The following is a 16,877-nucleotide window of genomic DNA, read 5'->3' as shown; positions in this document are numbered from 1 at the left end:
GAATCACCTGAAAAATAATGATCATTATAAACAAGAAATGATATCAATATACTCATTTAAACACATTTTTTTTAATTGGTTAAAATTTATTGAAAAATACAAATTTTAGTAGGTCATACATCCAATATAATGCTTCTTTCTTTTAATTTTTTTTTATTTTCAATAAATTTTAATTAATAAAAATTAGTGTATTAAAAAGATGTATTAGAGAGTGTATAGTTAATATTTCTTTATTATTATTTTACTAAATCGCTGTAATGGAAAAAAAAAAATTGATGATTGAGTTTATGTAACTCTTTTTCTAATTCAAATTCAACTAACTCAATCATGATTAGGATTAGATTAAATTAAGTCAATTGGATATAATTAGTTTAATTTATAATGAAAACATTTTTAGGAATTCTATTTGATAAACAGAGGTTTTCAAAATAAATTATCAATAAATAATTATTGTGTTATATATAAATTATTTATTATAAATTTAAAATACAATCTATATATTTGAACATATTTATTTAAATTTTAAATATAATTTATATATTAAACATAATATTTATTTATATATATAAATCATTTTAATTTTTAATTATATATTATAAACATTTACCATGTGTATTTGAACATACTAATATACGAGTCATTAAATAATTCTTGTATACAATTTGAATCCGTATATAATTTGAATCCGTATATACACAATTTAAGTCTGATTAAAGAGAAAATCTCAATCTGTAACAACAACAAACAGTAAAGTAAAGTCTCTAAAGTATTGTTCATTGTTACAACTTAAAAAAAAATGTTTGTTTAATTTTTTTTTCCTATAATTTGTATGTTGTGTGAGATAAAGAGGTAGGTTTAAAATATTAAGTATCTTGAATTCAAAATATATAATTATAATATTATATGTATAATTTTAATAATATATTATACATTAGGGTTGAATTGAATTAAGTTAAATTTAAAAATCAAAATTTATTATCCAACATCCGTTTGAACAAGTTGATTTAGATTTAATCCAAACATTAAAAGTAATCGAGACAAAATGATTGAGTCAGTGAGATTAGTTTGAATTCACGCCTAACATTGTATTCAAAAGAAAATCAAAGGATAAAAAGAGAATTTGAGAAAACAAGACCAACAAAAACCCTAAAAGCATTCAACTACACAAATCCACAAAATATCCAGCATGGTAGCAAAATTAAAGCATTGAAAGCACAGAAACAAACAAGAATGTGGAATGCATATAAACTCAACTCCAATACCCTATTAAAAAATTGAATCAAACAAAAACTCTATCATCTCCCCAAACAGGGAGAGATGATGGAAAACGGAGTGGAAGTTGAATTCATTAAAGAAAGCTAATCTGGTTGGATGAGAATAAGTGGGTCATGGCGTGAAGAAGAGAAAAAGATGAAATTGGTGGAGTAGATGATGCATAAAAAAACACGTGCATGTGGCGTAACTCCCATGCAGCATGTTGAAGGTATGAATTGCTCACCAGTCAGAGCAGGTCTCAGAGTAAGGCTCTCACGCAATCCAATTCACTTCTTTCTTTGTATCATATGAGCCTACTCCTTACAGCCAATTTATAGATATCAAATTCTATAACATATAATATATTATATATTATATTATACGAATGTGATGTGATTATATACATATTCAATATTTTATTAAAGATTGTGCACAAAATTATATTGATTTAAGAATCTATCTAATGACGCTGAATTATAATATTTTTATATCATATCAATTTAATTTATCTTACAATCAACCTTTATACATTTAAATACAAACCAGTATCATTTATCTTTTATCTATTTATTTATTCTCTTTTTTTTATTTCAATGACATTTAGTTTTCAAACCTTTTATATTTTAAATAACTACCCACTATTTTTTTTTTTAAAATAGAGGCACAGAAGTGCCTATTTTTCCTAATGTTAATTGAATTTCATAGTTTTCATATAGGTGAATCTAATTAGATAAGTTTTAAGTTTTGAATTTGTCAATTAAATATTCAAAATTTTCTCTCAAAATTAAAAATAATCATTTCAAAAGGATCAAATAAATCCAAATTTATAAGATAGAAGACTAAAATGAACAATTTAAAAGATAAAAGATTAAAATGAATATAAAAAACTAAGATAAAGGACCAAAATTATAATTTAATCAAATTAAAATTAGTATCACTACTAGAAAAATGGAAATTAGAGACGGAAAGAATCCGTCACAAAATTAAAGAAAATCCGTCACAAAATTATTAGTGACGGAAATGTGACGGATTTTGGGTCGTCACAAAAAATGGCGTCACAAAATATTTAGTGACGAAAAAATTCAGTCTGTCACAATTAGTGACGGAAATATGCCGTCACTAACTAATAAATTTTTCGTCACAAATTACTTAAATAAATGTTAATACTTGAGTAAAATTCCGTCACAATTTGTGACGGCCTAAGAAGTCGTCGCCATTTGTGAGGGAACGAATTCGTCACAAACTGTGAGGGATTCAAAATCCGTCACTTATTGTGAGGGATTCCAAAATCCGTCACAAAATCCTAATTTTTTATTTTTACGAATTTTTAAATAAAAAATAATTAAATTATTCCATATTTATTAATTATATAATATATATTATTTTCATCTTTTTTCTAATATACAAGTGTTAATTATAAAGTGTATTATATAATATATATAATACACTTTATTATTAATTATATATATATATTTTTACTTTTTATTAATTATTTAATATATATTAAATTATTCCATTTAAGTATATTATAAAGTATGATGATAATATTTTTATATATTTATTGATAAACTTAATTTTACCTTTTATTAAATGATTAAGCACAATGAATTTTCTAGCGTCAACCATTATATATATATATATATATATATATATATATAGTTATATATAATTATATATAATTTATAAATATACTTTTATATATTTATTTTTAGCTTTTTAGTTAAAATGCAAAATTAATATTGTCTTTTTATAATTTCATAAGTATTTTTAAATTAAAAGATTTTTTCTAATTGTGACACCCTCTACCCCATTATTAATATACAACAAATGTAACAATAAAATATTCCTTTTCTTCTTTTTGGGTAAATAAAATCTTTCATAGTTGACAAATATTTCAAATATAACAAGGTAGAAGATTCACATTCGTAACTCATAAATCATAACTCCAGTGTAAAAATTATAAAAGAAAAGAAGTTAAGTTTTTCAATACAATTTAGTGTAAAACAAGAAATCATATATATACAAATAATAATAAAGGAAATATAAATTAACTCCAGTAAAGGTGGCAGTGCCTCCTAGTTAGGAATCAATTTATATTTTCCAAATCATGTAATAAAATATAACAAGGATATTCATTTTGGTCTTTTATCAAGAACATTCAAATTACAATTCTTAACATACATTTTCCTTGAATTATAAACTTTATCTACGTTATCTCTTCGTTAGAAATTACAAAGAAGAGAAACTAAAGTTATTAAAACAATAACATATTAAACTAAAAATAACTATGCCCCGATGTCACATCCTATCAGAGCATGCCCAATTGAAGCCTTTAAGCCTCATCACCAACATTCTCATGATGCTGATCATCTGCAACATAATTTAAAACATATACAAAAACAACAAGGGAGTGAGAAACATCTCACTCAGTTTCAGGTGCAGAAATAAAGGCTAGATAGCACCCACACACACAACAAATATAAGTCACTTATAAACAATACACATATATCATCAATATCACATATACATTCATTTATCATGCAATGATGTCATGGACTCATCTCATAAATGCATGCATGTGGCGCCATACGGAAGTTTCACATATCATCACTGGTGACCCAAAGGTACACCTGGTTACATCACTGGTGACCCTAAGGTACACCTGGTTACATCACTGGTGACCCTAAGGTACACCTGGTTACAAGTTACATCACTGGTGACCCTAAGGTACACCTTGTTAGCATGTTACATCACTGGTGACCCCAAGGTACACCTCGTTAGCAAGTTACATCACTGGTATGCGGCCTCAGCGGCACACTTGGAATAATATATGCGTATGATGCATGTCATACCATCATAATCTCATTGACTCAATATTTAACTTGTTACATAATTTCATTTAGTACATCATGTCCTCATTTGTCATAGTCTCATAATCACATGTCTCAATAGTCCATTCATATGTCTCATGTCATTTGTCCATATTTCACAAGGTCATGTCATAAATACTCCTCTTAAGGTCCGCATAGGTATTCACAGAGATTCAGAGAGCATTCTTATTCATATTAAAACTCATTTATTATTAACATTAATTTCATATTCATTTATTACTTTAACAAAGAAAAAGGTAGAGTAAATAGAAAATCAGACAGAACAACGACACCTTTAACAAAAACAAAGTAGAATAAATAGAAAATCAGACAGAACAACGACACCTTCAACAAAAAGCAAAGTAGAGTAAATAGAAATTTAGACAGAACAACGGCACCTTCAACAAAAAGTAAAGTAGAGTAAATAGAAATTAAACAGAATAACGGCAAAGGATTGGGGGCCAATCCGACAAACAACTATCCAACAATTATCCCCACACCCCTGAGCGAGGTTCTCACTCCCCCCCTTACCTGGATAAGCGGAGTTGAAACTTGGGCAGGGCCTCCTCTGGATTCTCTCTTTCTTCCCTCTCTTTCTCTCTTTCTCTCTCTCTTTCTCTCTCTCTCTCCTCTTTCTCTCTCTAAGATTATCACTTCTTGCTCGGTACAAAATTTTCACCCCCCCTTGGCCCTATTTATAGGCAAACTGGTGTACCCGGAACGGCCCGTATTGAATTCGGAACGGCCCGTTCCGGATCCTTCGAATTTGTGCAAATTTCTCAACTGGAACGGCCCGTTCCAAAATCGGAACGGCCCGTTCCCAAAAAGCAGAACGGCCCGTTCGAAAACCAGAACGGCCCGTTCTCAATCTCAGCAGAACGGCTCGTTCTCCCTCCGGAACGGCCCGTTCTCCATACCAGAACGGCCCGTTCCAGGCCCGTTCTGAGACTACAAAAACCTCACATTTTCAACATTTGGAACGGCCCGTTTCACTTTTGGAACGGCCCGTTCCGGAACCCAAAATACCCCTATAACTTTATTAAAATTACGAAAATGCCATTAAAATAATAATAATAAAAATTTGGGTGTTACACTAATTCATATTTTAATTTCTTATACTTCAAAATGACAACTTATTATTTAAATTAATTCATTTCTTATGTTTTAATTTTTAATCTTTTGATGAAAAAAATATTTTAGTTTCATAATTTTTTAATTATTTTTTTAGCAAAATATTTTTTATTTATACATAATTCTTAAATATAATAATTGTGCAATAAAATTTTCTATTTTGAAAGGGATACGTAATCCCTCACAAATTGTGACGGAATACAATTTTTAAAAATTTTCCGTCACAGAATCCGTCACAAATTGTGAGAGATTCAAAATCCATCACAAAATCCTAATTTTTTATTTTTACGAATTTTTAAATAAAAAATAATTAAATTATTCCAGATTTATTAATTATATAATATATATTATTTTCACCTTTTTTTTCTTTCTAATATACAAGTATTAATTATAAAGTGTATTATATAATATATATAATACACTTTATAATTATATATATATATATATTCACCTTTTGTTAATTGTATAATATATATTAAATTATTCCATTTAAGTGTATTATAAAGTATGATGATAATACTTTTATATATTTATTGATAGACTTAATTGTACTTTTTATTAGATGATCAAGCACAATGAATTTTCTAGCGTCAACCATTATATATATATATATATATATAAATAGTTATATATATATATATAGTTATATATAATTATATATAATTTATAAATATACTTTTTGTGAGACACCCTTCCTTCCTTCCTTTCCCCAACTCTCTTTCACTCTCTATTATCACTCACCTCTCTTTACACTCTCCTTTCCCGGTTTCCTTTTCTCTAATCTTAGCTGGCTGTGGTGATCTTAGGAGCTGAGTAGTGGTGTTGGGTTGCTAGTCGAGCTGTGTGGAATTCCTCCCAAGCCATTCTTCTTCTTCTCTCCATTTTCTTCATCCTGAAGCTTGGAATCTTCTACTGAGGTAAGGGAAGCTAGTTATTTTGACTGTTTTCGACTTGCAATGAGCTTTAGATACTCCTATGTTGCTTGTTGTGGGATGATTTCTGGCTGAGATGGATTAAAATTGAATTTTTGGGGTTTCGGAACTTTGAAGAAATTTTGGGGTTTTTGATGATTTGTGTTTGCATGTTGAAAATGAGCTGTTTTTATTGATATTTGATGAGAATGGGAACTTTTGGCTGGATTGCATGTGGTTTTGCTGTTAAGTTTTGCGGGATTCGGAAGATTTTCGAACTTGGGGAGAATTACTAATGAGTTCGCGTTGGGTGCTGTTCTTCGTGCCGGGCGCGCAACCACCAGGAGACTCCGTTTATGAAAGCCGTCGGGCGCAAAGCTGTGTGCGCCGGGTGAGCTTGCAAATGGGAGTCTCTGGTTGGCCCGCGCCGTGCGTGACTTGGGCTGCGCTGGGCGCGATATCAATGGTGACACGTTTTGGGTAAATTATGGTGCCGCGCTAGGCGCGCGTTTGGACTCGCTGGGCACGGAGGCTCCTTAGGAGTCTCTGCCAAGAGAGCGCTGGGCGCAATGTGAATTGTGCCAAGCGCGAGACCTTGGCAGGTCTCTGCCTTCCCCGCGCTGGGCGCGGGTTAGGCCACGCTGAGCGCACGAGACTCCTTAGAGTCTTTGCCTAGCAGGCGCTGGGCACAATTAGAATTGCGCCAGGCGCGTGAGAGCCCTGAACTCTCGGGTTGAGTCTCGCCGGGCGCGAGTACTCTTGCGCTGGGCGCGATGGCCCCTGGTGCTCTCGGGTTGAGCTGCGCTAGGCGCGACCTTGAGTGCGCCGGGCGCGAAAAGAGATATTGAAATATATGATGTTGGCTGTTGAATTGTGCTGAGATTGTTAATCAATGTTATTATATGCTGAACTAAGTTGTATTTGATGAATATGCTGTGATGACTAGGTGATAGTGCTGAGAAAATAATGTGAGGCTGTATTAGAGGTATATTGTTGAGCTGGAATCGATGAATTAAAATGTAAAACTTTATAGTATAGTGGAACTATAGAGTGTTGGGCCGAATCGTGAAAAAAATAAGTGTGTTGAATTGTTGTGTTGTGCTATGCTATGCTGTGCTGTGCTGTGCTGTGTTGTGCTGTGCTGAGTTGGGTGATATTATAGCCCCTAAGTCGGTGCTGTTATTAGCCACATATGTTGTGCTGTTATAGCCACTAAGTCGGTGCTGTTGTTGCCGCTTTGCGGTGCTGTTAGGGCCACTTAAGTGGTGCTGTTATTGCTGCTAAGCAGTGCTGATATTGCCGCATTGCGGTGCTGATATTGTTGAGTGGTATAAGCTGTAGCTGTTGTTTATCATATTGCCATATATTTATATGTTGATTTTTAATTACACTAGCTTACCCTTTGTTGTTTCCATGATGTTTGGACTGCAATGATCATACTATGTATGGGAGCAGAGCAGGGATAGGTGACGGACTAGTGGTGAGTCTTCAGCGGACCGGTGGAGCTGATTTTCTTTTGTGACTGTTTTGTTGTTGAGCTACTTGGGATAGTAGCATTGGATTGAAATTTTTGTACACTTTAACTTTGTTCAGATTGGACCATGTATATGTATATTCTAGACTCTATATGTATACAGTTGTTTTTTTCTGTGCGGCGTTTCTAGTGTGCTGTGCCATGTGTAGTGACCAGCCGGGTCGTTACACTTTAGTGGTATCAGAGCAGTTCGAGTCAGTGGACATTCTTTGGGGGTGGTCCCTTTAGGCTTTTTTTGTGTTAGCTCTGTGTTGTGCTGTCTTGCTGTGATGTTTGTTGTGCTGAATTTGCTGTGATGATTTGTTGTGCTGTTGATTATTGTTTGGTTTAGTTATTGTTTACTAAAGATGTTGTTACTTTTGTAGACGATGACTAGGACCAACGAGCAGATAGCCCGTGCCACAGAGATGATGGTTATAGCTATGCAACAACAAAATGCCTATTTTGCTAGGATGGAGGCTGAGAGAGCTGCAGCTGGTGTAGCAAGACCTACAGGGTCACAGGAGAGTCGAGACCTTGCTGAGTTCCGGAAATGCCATCCCCCACAATTCACGAGAGATGCGAATCCAGAGGCTGCTGACCGCTGGATATGTGAGTTGGAGAAGATCTTTGTTGTTCTGGGATGTTCTCCAGAGAAGAGGCTGGCATATGCTGTGTATATGCTGGTGGGAGACGCTGAATATTGGTGGAGAGGCACCTATCAGATGCTTGCTGCTAGAGGAGTTACAGTTGATTGGGAGTGCTTCTGGACGGTATTCATGGGGAAGTACTTTCCAGAAAGCGTGAGGCATGCCAAGGAGGCAGAGTTTATGCGACTGCATTAGGGAGGGATGACATTTTTTGAGTATGCGATGAAATTCGAGCACCTGGCTCGTTTTTATTCGCAAGGTATAGCTGAGGCCTGGAAATGCAGGAAATTTGCTGATGGGTTAAGATATGAGCTGAAGAGGGTGGTGGTGCCTATGGCCATCGCTGAGTTTCCGGCCTTAGTGGAGAAAGCAAAGGTGGTGGAGCGGTTGGAAGGTGGTAACCGTGCTGTGAGGACTGCTGGGGGGCCATCTAGGTCCAAGAAGGGTGAGAGTCAGAGGAAGCCGTATGATAGGCCCCAACAACAGCAAGGGGGTTCTATTATTCGAAAATCTTCCAGTGCTGCTAGTGGGGGTAGCCAGAGTGGAGGGCCACTCTGAGATGTTACAGGTGTGCTGGGCCCCATTTTGTCAGGGATTGTCCACACACGGAGAGCCGTTGTTTCAGATGTCATCAGATGGGCCACGAGTCGGCCAACTGTCCTACTAGGAGCAGACCAGAGAGGAGCACTCACATGAGTGATGTGTAGAGGTCTGATACTTAGAGGAGTAGTGCACAGAGAGCTAATACTCAGAGGGGTGACAGACTTGCTACTATGGGTAGGGTATTTGCCTTGACGGGTGTTGAGGCTTCGACTTCTTCTGATCTTGTGAAGGGGAAGGGCAAAGTTGTTGGTAAGGATGTGATGATTCTCTTTGACTCTGGTGCTACGCATTCCTTTATATCTTATGCATGTGCTGCTATGTTGAGTGTGCCTGTGTGTGATTTGGGGTTGAGATTGCTTGTGTCGATGCCCGCTTCTGCTTCGGTAGTTGCTTCCGAGTTGTGTGTTGGTTGTCCGATTGTGGTGAATGAGAAGAGGTATAAGGTGAACTTGATCTGTTTACCTTTGGTGGACATTGACATAATCTTAGGGATGGATTGGTTGTCTGCCAATCGCATTCTTATAGATTGTGCCAATAGGAGGTTGATTTTCCCTCAGGAGGAGGATGAGTTGTTGATCTCAGCTGGCCAAGCTGAGTCGTTGCTGAGAGATGGAGCAGAATGTTGTCTTCTGCTTGCTGCTATGAGTGTGGAGACCGAGAGGGTCATAGCGGATATTAAGGTAGTGAGGGATTTTACTGATGTTTTCCCGGATGAGGTGCCTGGGTTGCCTCCTGTTAGGGAGATGGAGTTTAGCATTGACTTGGTTCCAGGTGCGGGACCAGTGTCGGTAGCTCCCTATAGGATGGCTCCTGCTGAGCTAGTTGAGCTGAAGGGTCAGTTGGAGGACCTGTTGGAAAAGTAGTTGGTGCGGCCGAGTGTTTCGCCCTGGGGTGCTCCAGTGTTATTAGTAAGGAAAAAGGATGGAGGTAGTCGATTGTGTGTTGATTACCGGCAGCTGAACAAGTTGACCATTAAGAACAAATATCCACTTCCCCGGATAGATGACTTAATGGATCAACTGAGGGGAGCATCGGTGTTTTCCAAGATTAACTTGAGGCCAGGCTATCATCAGATTAGGGTGAAGGAGGGTGACGTACCGAAGACTGCTTTCAGGACTAGGTATGGTCACTATGAATATGTTGTGATGTCGTTCGATGTGACCAACGCCCCCGCAGTGTTCATGGAATACATGAACAGGATCTTCCGGCCGTTCTTGGATAAGTTTGTTGTAGTGTTCATTGATGACATCTTAATTTATTCAAGGACCCGGGAAGAGCACGGTGAGCACTTGAGGATAGTGCTGGAGATTTTGAAGGTGAAGCAGTTGTATGCTAAGCTTTCAAAATGCGAGTTCTGGTTGGATGAGGTGAAGTTCTTGGGACATGTGATCTCAGCCGAGGGGATTGCTGTTGATCCGGCTAAGGTGGAGTCGGTGTTGCAGTGGGAACGTCCAAGGACTGTCACGGATATTAGGAGTTTTGTGGGTTTAGCGGGTTACTATCGAAGGTTCATTGAAGGATTCTCTAAGATAGTAGCGCCTCTAACCTAGTTGACACGGAAGGAGCAGCCGTTCATCTGGACAGATGCCTGTGAGCGGAGTTTTGAGGAGTTAAAGCAGAGATTGACCACTTCTCCTGTGCTGGTATTGCCGGATTCTGGTGAGCCTTTTGATGTGTACTGTGATGCTTCTCACCAGGGTCTGGGGTGTGTGTTGATGCAAAACAGGAGAGTGGTGGCGTATGCTTCAAGGCAACTGAAGAATCATGAAAAAAATTATCCTACTCATGACCTGGAGTTAGCAACTGTGGTGTTTGCCTTGAATATATGGAGGCATTACTTGTATGGCGCTCGGTTCAGCGTCTTCAGTGATCACAAGAGTCTGAAGTACTTGTTTGATCAGAAGGAGATGAACATGAGGCAGAGGCGGTGGATGGAGTTTCTAAAGGATTATGATTTTCAGTTGATGTATCATCCGGGCAAGGCCAATGTGGTGGCAGATGCGCTGAGTAGGAAAACCATCCACATGTCGAGTATGATGATGAAGGAGCTGGAGCTGGTTGAGAAGTTCAGAGATTTGAATCTCTGTGTGGAGTTAGCTCAGGATCACATTAGCTGTGGGAGGATTACCATAACTAATGAGTTCTTGAGGCAAGTTGGACTTAAGCAGTTGCAAGACGTCGTGTTGGTGAAGCTTCTTGGATTGCTGGGTACTGAGAAGGCTGTAGGCTTTGAGCTGGGAGAAGATGGAATCTTGAGGTTTAAGGGCAGAATTTGCCTATGTGACACCCTCTACCCCAACATACATATACAATAATTATAAACAAATAAAAATTTTCATCAATAAAAATCAAATTTCCAACCACGTAAGGGTAAAGAGTTCACATTCATAAACTTAATCCAAATAACATGCCAGTAAAATTACAAAGAAATAAAACTGAATTTTCCAAAATAATTTAATAAGAACATTTTAAACTAATCCTATCTATGTCCCGATGTCACATGTCCTATCAGAGCAAAACCCAACATAGAAGCCTAAGCTTCATCACCAACATCCTCAGCCTCACGCTGATGATCACCTGTATATCAAACAAGAGAAACAACACAAAAGAAGGGAGTGAGAAACATCTCACTCTGGCTCACGGTGTAGGAACGCACACCGGATAGCCAAACACAAACAATACAGTTACCTCTTAGATCAATCAATAACAATAGTTTATTCAATCATCCAAGTCATACAAATAGTAATTTATCATCATTTAATAATAAGGATGGACATGCATGGACACGAACTTCACATTATCATGCATGTGGCGCCAATAAAACATCACATGGCATATTGCCGCTAGCAATACACGAAGAGTAGTCTAGGAGTACATGCCGGGTCACACCCTTTGCGCACTCTCACTAGAAGGATATACTACCAGAGTCTCGTCGGGATAGCTAAGCCGCGCAAGATACATCCCATGCACACAATGGGCGAGACTGGGACTTCCAAACCGAGCTATTCCCAAGGACTAATCCCCAAAGCTTTTACACTAGGGGGCCTTCTCTGGCGGTGTATTCCATATCGTACCCTTAAAACATTTATGCAAATGATGCATGTCAAACAAGACTCTATGCATTAACACATATCACATTTTCATGTCTCATTCCCATATCACATTATCATGTCTCAACATATCTCATCATCACATCTCCTCATTATATTTCATCATCACATCTCATCATTACATTTCATCATCACATTCGCATTATCACATCATATTCACAATTTTCATAGAGCACTTTTATTCATATCAGAACTCATATATTTGCAAAAGTAAACATATATTCATACATCTCATACAACAATGAATACAATAGAACAACCAGAAGCTAAAACAGAAACTATTAGAAATATGTCTGTTTCTCGTAGGGTTCCCACAGGAACCCACAGAGCACTCTAATTCATATCAAAACTTGTTTATTTAATAAATTAAACACATATTTATACATTATATTCAACAAGAAATACAATAGAGCAATCAGATAGCAAAATAGAAAACATTCCTATTTTGCCTGTTGCTCATAGGGTTCTCTCAAGAATCCATAGAGCATTCCAATTTATGCAATAAACATTTAAAATAAGACAATTCACGTATATAATTATTATCACAATTAATTTACTCATACAAGCATCAATGCACTCCCTTAGGGTTTCCCGTAGGAACCCATAGAAGTACCAAATTCCACAATCATAGTCTAAACAAAGATTTTATTCATACACGCATATTAATTAAGTAATTGAAACATATAAGACAAATATGACATACAACAAACACAGGATTGGGGGCCAATCCCACTACCCAGCATACAATCCCACACCCAGAGCGAGGTTTCTCACTCCCCCCCTTACCTCGATAAGCAGGAGCCGAATCTTGTTGGTCGCCCCCTCTAGGTTCCCCTTCGTCTTTAGAGAGAAAGGAGGAAGAAGATTAGAAAATGAAAAAATGAGTTTAGAGAGTGCAAAATGCTTTATTTATAGGCATCAAGTCGCGGCCAGAACGACCCGTTTTGAATCTGGAATGGCCCGTTCTGGGCACACGGAATAGGTACAAAAGCCTCTCCCAGAACGGCCCGTTCCAAAACCAGAACGGCCCGGTCTGGGGTTTCTGGAACGGCCCGTGTCAATGTGGAACGACCCGTTCTGAGTCAAACTTTGTTCTTTTAAAATCACATACGGAATGGCCCGTTCCTAAAGTGGAACGGCCCGTTCTGGGTTAAAATTTTACCCACGAATGCTTGATTTGGAACGGCCCGTTCCCAAAGTGGAACGGCCCGTTCCAGAGCTATGAAAATCCAAATTACTGATTAATAATAAATAACGAATATATATATATATATATCAAAATAAAATATCAATACAATTTAAAACATGATTTTCTTCAAATAATAATTATAACAAAAATATCATAATTAATAATATTATACAAAATAATTTTCATAAATGATTATTATTAAAAACCTTTAAAAATTCAATCAAACTCATTTAATTAATCAAAATAATTATAAGGGAATAATCTTCATAAATACAAAAATAAATAATAATAATTTGTAGTATTAGTAGAAAAATTTGGGATGTTACAGCCTACCTCAGGATGCTGAGCTGAAGAGAGTTGTGTTGGAGGAAGGTCACAAGAGCAGACTTAGCATACACCCGGGTATGACTAAGATGTACCAAGACCTCAAAAAGACTTTCTGGTGGTCTGGTATGAAGAGGGAGATAGCTGAGTATGTGGCAGCCTGTCTGACCTGTCAGAAGGAAAAGGTTGAGCATCAGAAGCCGAGTGGGTTGATGCAACAAATTGAGATTCCCGAGTGGAAATGGGATACCATTACTATGGATTTTATTGTGGGGTTGCCTAGGTCAGCTAGGAATAGTGATGCTATCTAGGTGATTGTTGACCGGTTGACCAAGTATGTGCATTTCTTTCCTGTCAACATCAAGTGGTCCTTGGAGAAGCTGACGCAGTTGTATGTAAGGGAGATAGTACGGTTGCACGGGGTGCCTTCTAGTATTATCTCCGACCGAGATCCGAGGTTCACTTCCAAATTTTGGAGGAGTCTACATCATGCCCTAGGCACGAAGCTGAAGCTGAGTTCTGCTTATCATCCAAAGACAGATGGTCAGTCAGAAAGGACAATCCAGTCCTTGGAGGATCTACTGAGGGCCTGTGTGTTAGACCACTTGGGTAGCTGGGAGGAGGTCCTACCACTGTTGGAGTTTACTTATAACAACAGCTTTCATGCTACCATTGGAATGGCACCGTATGAAGCCTTATATGGCAGGAGATGTAGGACTCCTCTATGCTGGTATCAGGATGGTGAGTCAGTGGTTGTAGGACCGGAGCTGATTCTACAGACCATTGAAAAGGTGAAGATGATTCAGGAGAAGATGAAGACTGCTCAGAGTAGGCAGAAATCATATGCTAACAAAAGGCGTAAGCCTTTGGAGTTTGCCGAGGGGGAGCATGTGTTTCTGAAGGTGACTCCGACTTCTGGTGTGGGCAGAGCGCTGAAGGCAAGGAAGTTGACACCGAGGTTTGTGGGTCCCTATCAGATCATACAGCGTGTAGGTCCAGTTGCTTATCGGTTGGCTTTGCCACTGTCTCTTTCAAACCTACACGATGTATTTCATGTGTCTCAGCTGAGGAAGTATATTCATGACCCTAGTCATGTGGTGGAGTTGGACGATGTACGAGTGAAGGAAAACCTGACATATGAGAAGTTGCCAGTAGCCGTAGTGGATCATAAGCTGAAGGAGCTGAGGGGCAAGTCCATTGCCCTGGTGAAAGTCCTGTGGGATGCGGTTACCGGTGAGGCTACTTGGGAAGTGGAACAGCAGTGCCGGGAGCGATATCCGTTTCTTTTCCCAAGTAAGTCTATTTTCGGGGAAGAAAACTCCTGTTGTTGGGGAGGTTGTGAGACCCCCTTCCTTCCTTCCTTTCCCCAACTCTATTTCACTCTCTATTCTCACTCACCTCTCTTTACACTCTCCTTTCCCGGTTTCCTTTTCTCTGATCTTGGCTGGCTGTGGTGATCCTAGGAGCTGAGTAGTGGTGTTTTGGTTGCTAGCCGAGCTATGTGGAATTCCTCCCAAGCCATTCTTCTTCTTCTCTCCATTTTCATCATCCCGAAGCTCGAAATCTTCTACCGAGGTAAGGGAAGCTAGTTATTTTGGCTATTTTCGACTTGGAATGAGCTTTAGATACTCCTATGTTGCTTGTTGTGGGATGATTTCTGGCTGAGATGGATTAAAATTGAATTTTTGGGGTTTCGGAACTTTGAAGAAATTTCGGGGTTTTTGATGATTTGTGTTTGCATGTTGAAAATGAGTTGTTTTTATTGATATTTGATGAGAATGGAAACTTTTGGCTGGATTGCATGTAGTTTTGCTGTTAAGCTTTGCAGGATTTGGAAGATTTTTGAACTTGGGGAGAGTTACTGATGAGTTAGCGCTGGGCGTTGTTCTTCGCGCCGGGCGCGCGACCACCAAGAGACTCCGTTTAGGCAAGCCGCTGGGCGCAAAGCTGTGTGTGCCAGGCGAGCTTGCAAATGGGAGTCTCTGGTTGGCCCGCGCCGGGCGTGACTTGGGCTGCGCCGGGCACGATATCAATGGTGACACGTTTTGGGTACTATGGTGCCGCGCTAGGCGCACGTTTGGACTCGCTGGCCGCGGAGGCTCCTTGGGAGTCTCTGCCAAGAGAGTGCTGGGCGCAATGCAAATTGTGCCGGGCGCGAGACCTTGGCAGGTCTCTGCCTTCCCCATGCTGGGCGCGGGTTAGGCCACGCTGAGCGCACGAGACTCCTTAGAGTCTTTGCCTAGCAGGCGCTGGGCACAATTAGAATTGCGCTAGGCGCGTGAGAGCCCTGAACACTCGGGTTGAGTCTCGCCGGGTGCAAGTACTCTTGCGCTGGGCGCGATGGCCCCTGGTGCTCTCGGGTTGAGTTGCGCTAGGCGCGACCTCGAGTGCGCCGGGCGCGAAAAGAGATATTGAAATATATGATGTTGGCTGTTGAATTGTGCTGAGATTGTTAATCAATGTTATTATATGCTGAACTAAGTTGTATTTGATGAATATGTTGTGATGACTACGTGATAGTGTTGAGAAAATAATGTGAGGCTGTATTAGAGGTATATTGTTGAGCTGGAATCGATGAATTAAAATGTAAAACTTTATAGTATAGTGGAACTATAGAGGGTTGGGCCGAATCGTGAAAAAAATAAGTGTGTTGAATTGCTGTGCTGTGCTGTGCTGTGTTGTGCTGTGTTGTGCTGTGCTGAGTTGGGTGATATTATAGCTGCTAAGTCGGTGCTGTTATTAGCTACATATGTGGTGCTGTTATATCTGCTAAGTCGGTGTTGTTGTTGCCGCTTTGCAGTGCTGTTAGGGCCACTTAAGTGGTGCTGTTATTGCTGCTAAGCAGTGCTGATATTACCGCATTGCGGTGCTGATATTGTTGAGTGGTATAAGCTGTAGCTGTTGTTTATCATATTGTCATATATTTATATGTTGATTTTTAATTACACTAGCATACCCTTTTTTGTTTCCATGATGTTTGGACTGCAATGATCATACTATGTATGGGAGCAGAGCAGGGATAGGTGACGGACTAGTGGTGAGTCTTCAGCGGACCGGCAGAGCTGATTTTCTTTTGTGACTGTTTCGTTGTTGAGCTACTTGGGATAGTAGCATTGGATTGAAATTTTTGTACACTTTAACTCTGTTCAGATTGGACCATGTATATGTATATTCTAGACTCTATATGTATACATTTGTTCTTTTCTGTGCGGCGTTTCTAGTGTGCTGTGCCATGTGTAGTGACCAGCCGGGTCGTTACTCTTTTATATATTTATTTTTAGCTTTTTAGTTAAAACGCAAATTAATATTGTCTTTTTATAAT

At 38.5% G+C, this 16,877-nt stretch overlaps 1 protein-coding gene and 1 long non-coding RNA gene across 2 annotated transcripts; one reads left to right on the top strand and one right to left on the bottom strand.

Annotated features, from left to right (window-relative positions):
- Positions 1 to 9,192: 9,192 nt before the first annotated feature.
- Positions 9,193 to 9,795, top strand: LOC145956113 (uncharacterized). The gene is made up of 3 exons (XM_083071673.1): positions 9,193 to 9,368; positions 9,471 to 9,666; positions 9,766 to 9,795. The coding sequence occupies exons 1-3, from the start codon at positions 9,193 to 9,195 to the stop codon at positions 9,793 to 9,795; spliced, it is 402 nt and encodes a 133-aa protein (XP_082927799.1).
- A 1,504-nt stretch (positions 9,796 to 11,299) lies between these two features.
- Positions 11,300 to 12,886, bottom strand: LOC145956520 (uncharacterized). Its single transcript, XR_014432779.1, has 2 exons — positions 12,829 to 12,886; positions 11,300 to 11,509 (listed from the first exon to the last, which is right to left on the bottom strand). It is a non-coding gene; the product is annotated as an uncharacterized LOC145956520 (long non-coding RNA).
- Positions 12,887 to 16,877: the final 3,991 nt, after the last annotated feature.

This window comes from Cajanus cajan, chromosome 3, assembly GCF_000230855.2.
Source record: "Cajanus cajan strain Asha chromosome 3, NIPB_CcT2T_4, whole genome shotgun sequence".
NCBI lineage: Eukaryota > Viridiplantae > Streptophyta > Magnoliopsida > Fabales > Fabaceae > Cajanus > Cajanus cajan.
The sequence above is the reverse complement of the archived record's forward strand: the minus strand, read 5'-3'. Positions and strand labels throughout refer to the sequence as shown.

Excerpts from the sequence above, each read along its gene's own strand:
- LOC145956113 (XM_083071673.1), top strand. The coding sequence starts at position 9,193 with ATGATTCTCTTTGACTCTGGTGCTACGCATTCCTTTATATCTTATGCA. Across the intron at positions 9,369-9,470 it reads ATTGTGGTGAATGAGAAGAG|GAGGTTGATTTTCCCTCAGG; the intron begins GTATAAGGTGAA and ends TTGTGCCAATAG. Across the intron at positions 9,667-9,765 it reads AGGTGCCTGGGTTGCCTCCT|GGTCAGTTGGAGGACCTGTT; the intron begins GTTAGGGAGATG and ends GTTGAGCTGAAG.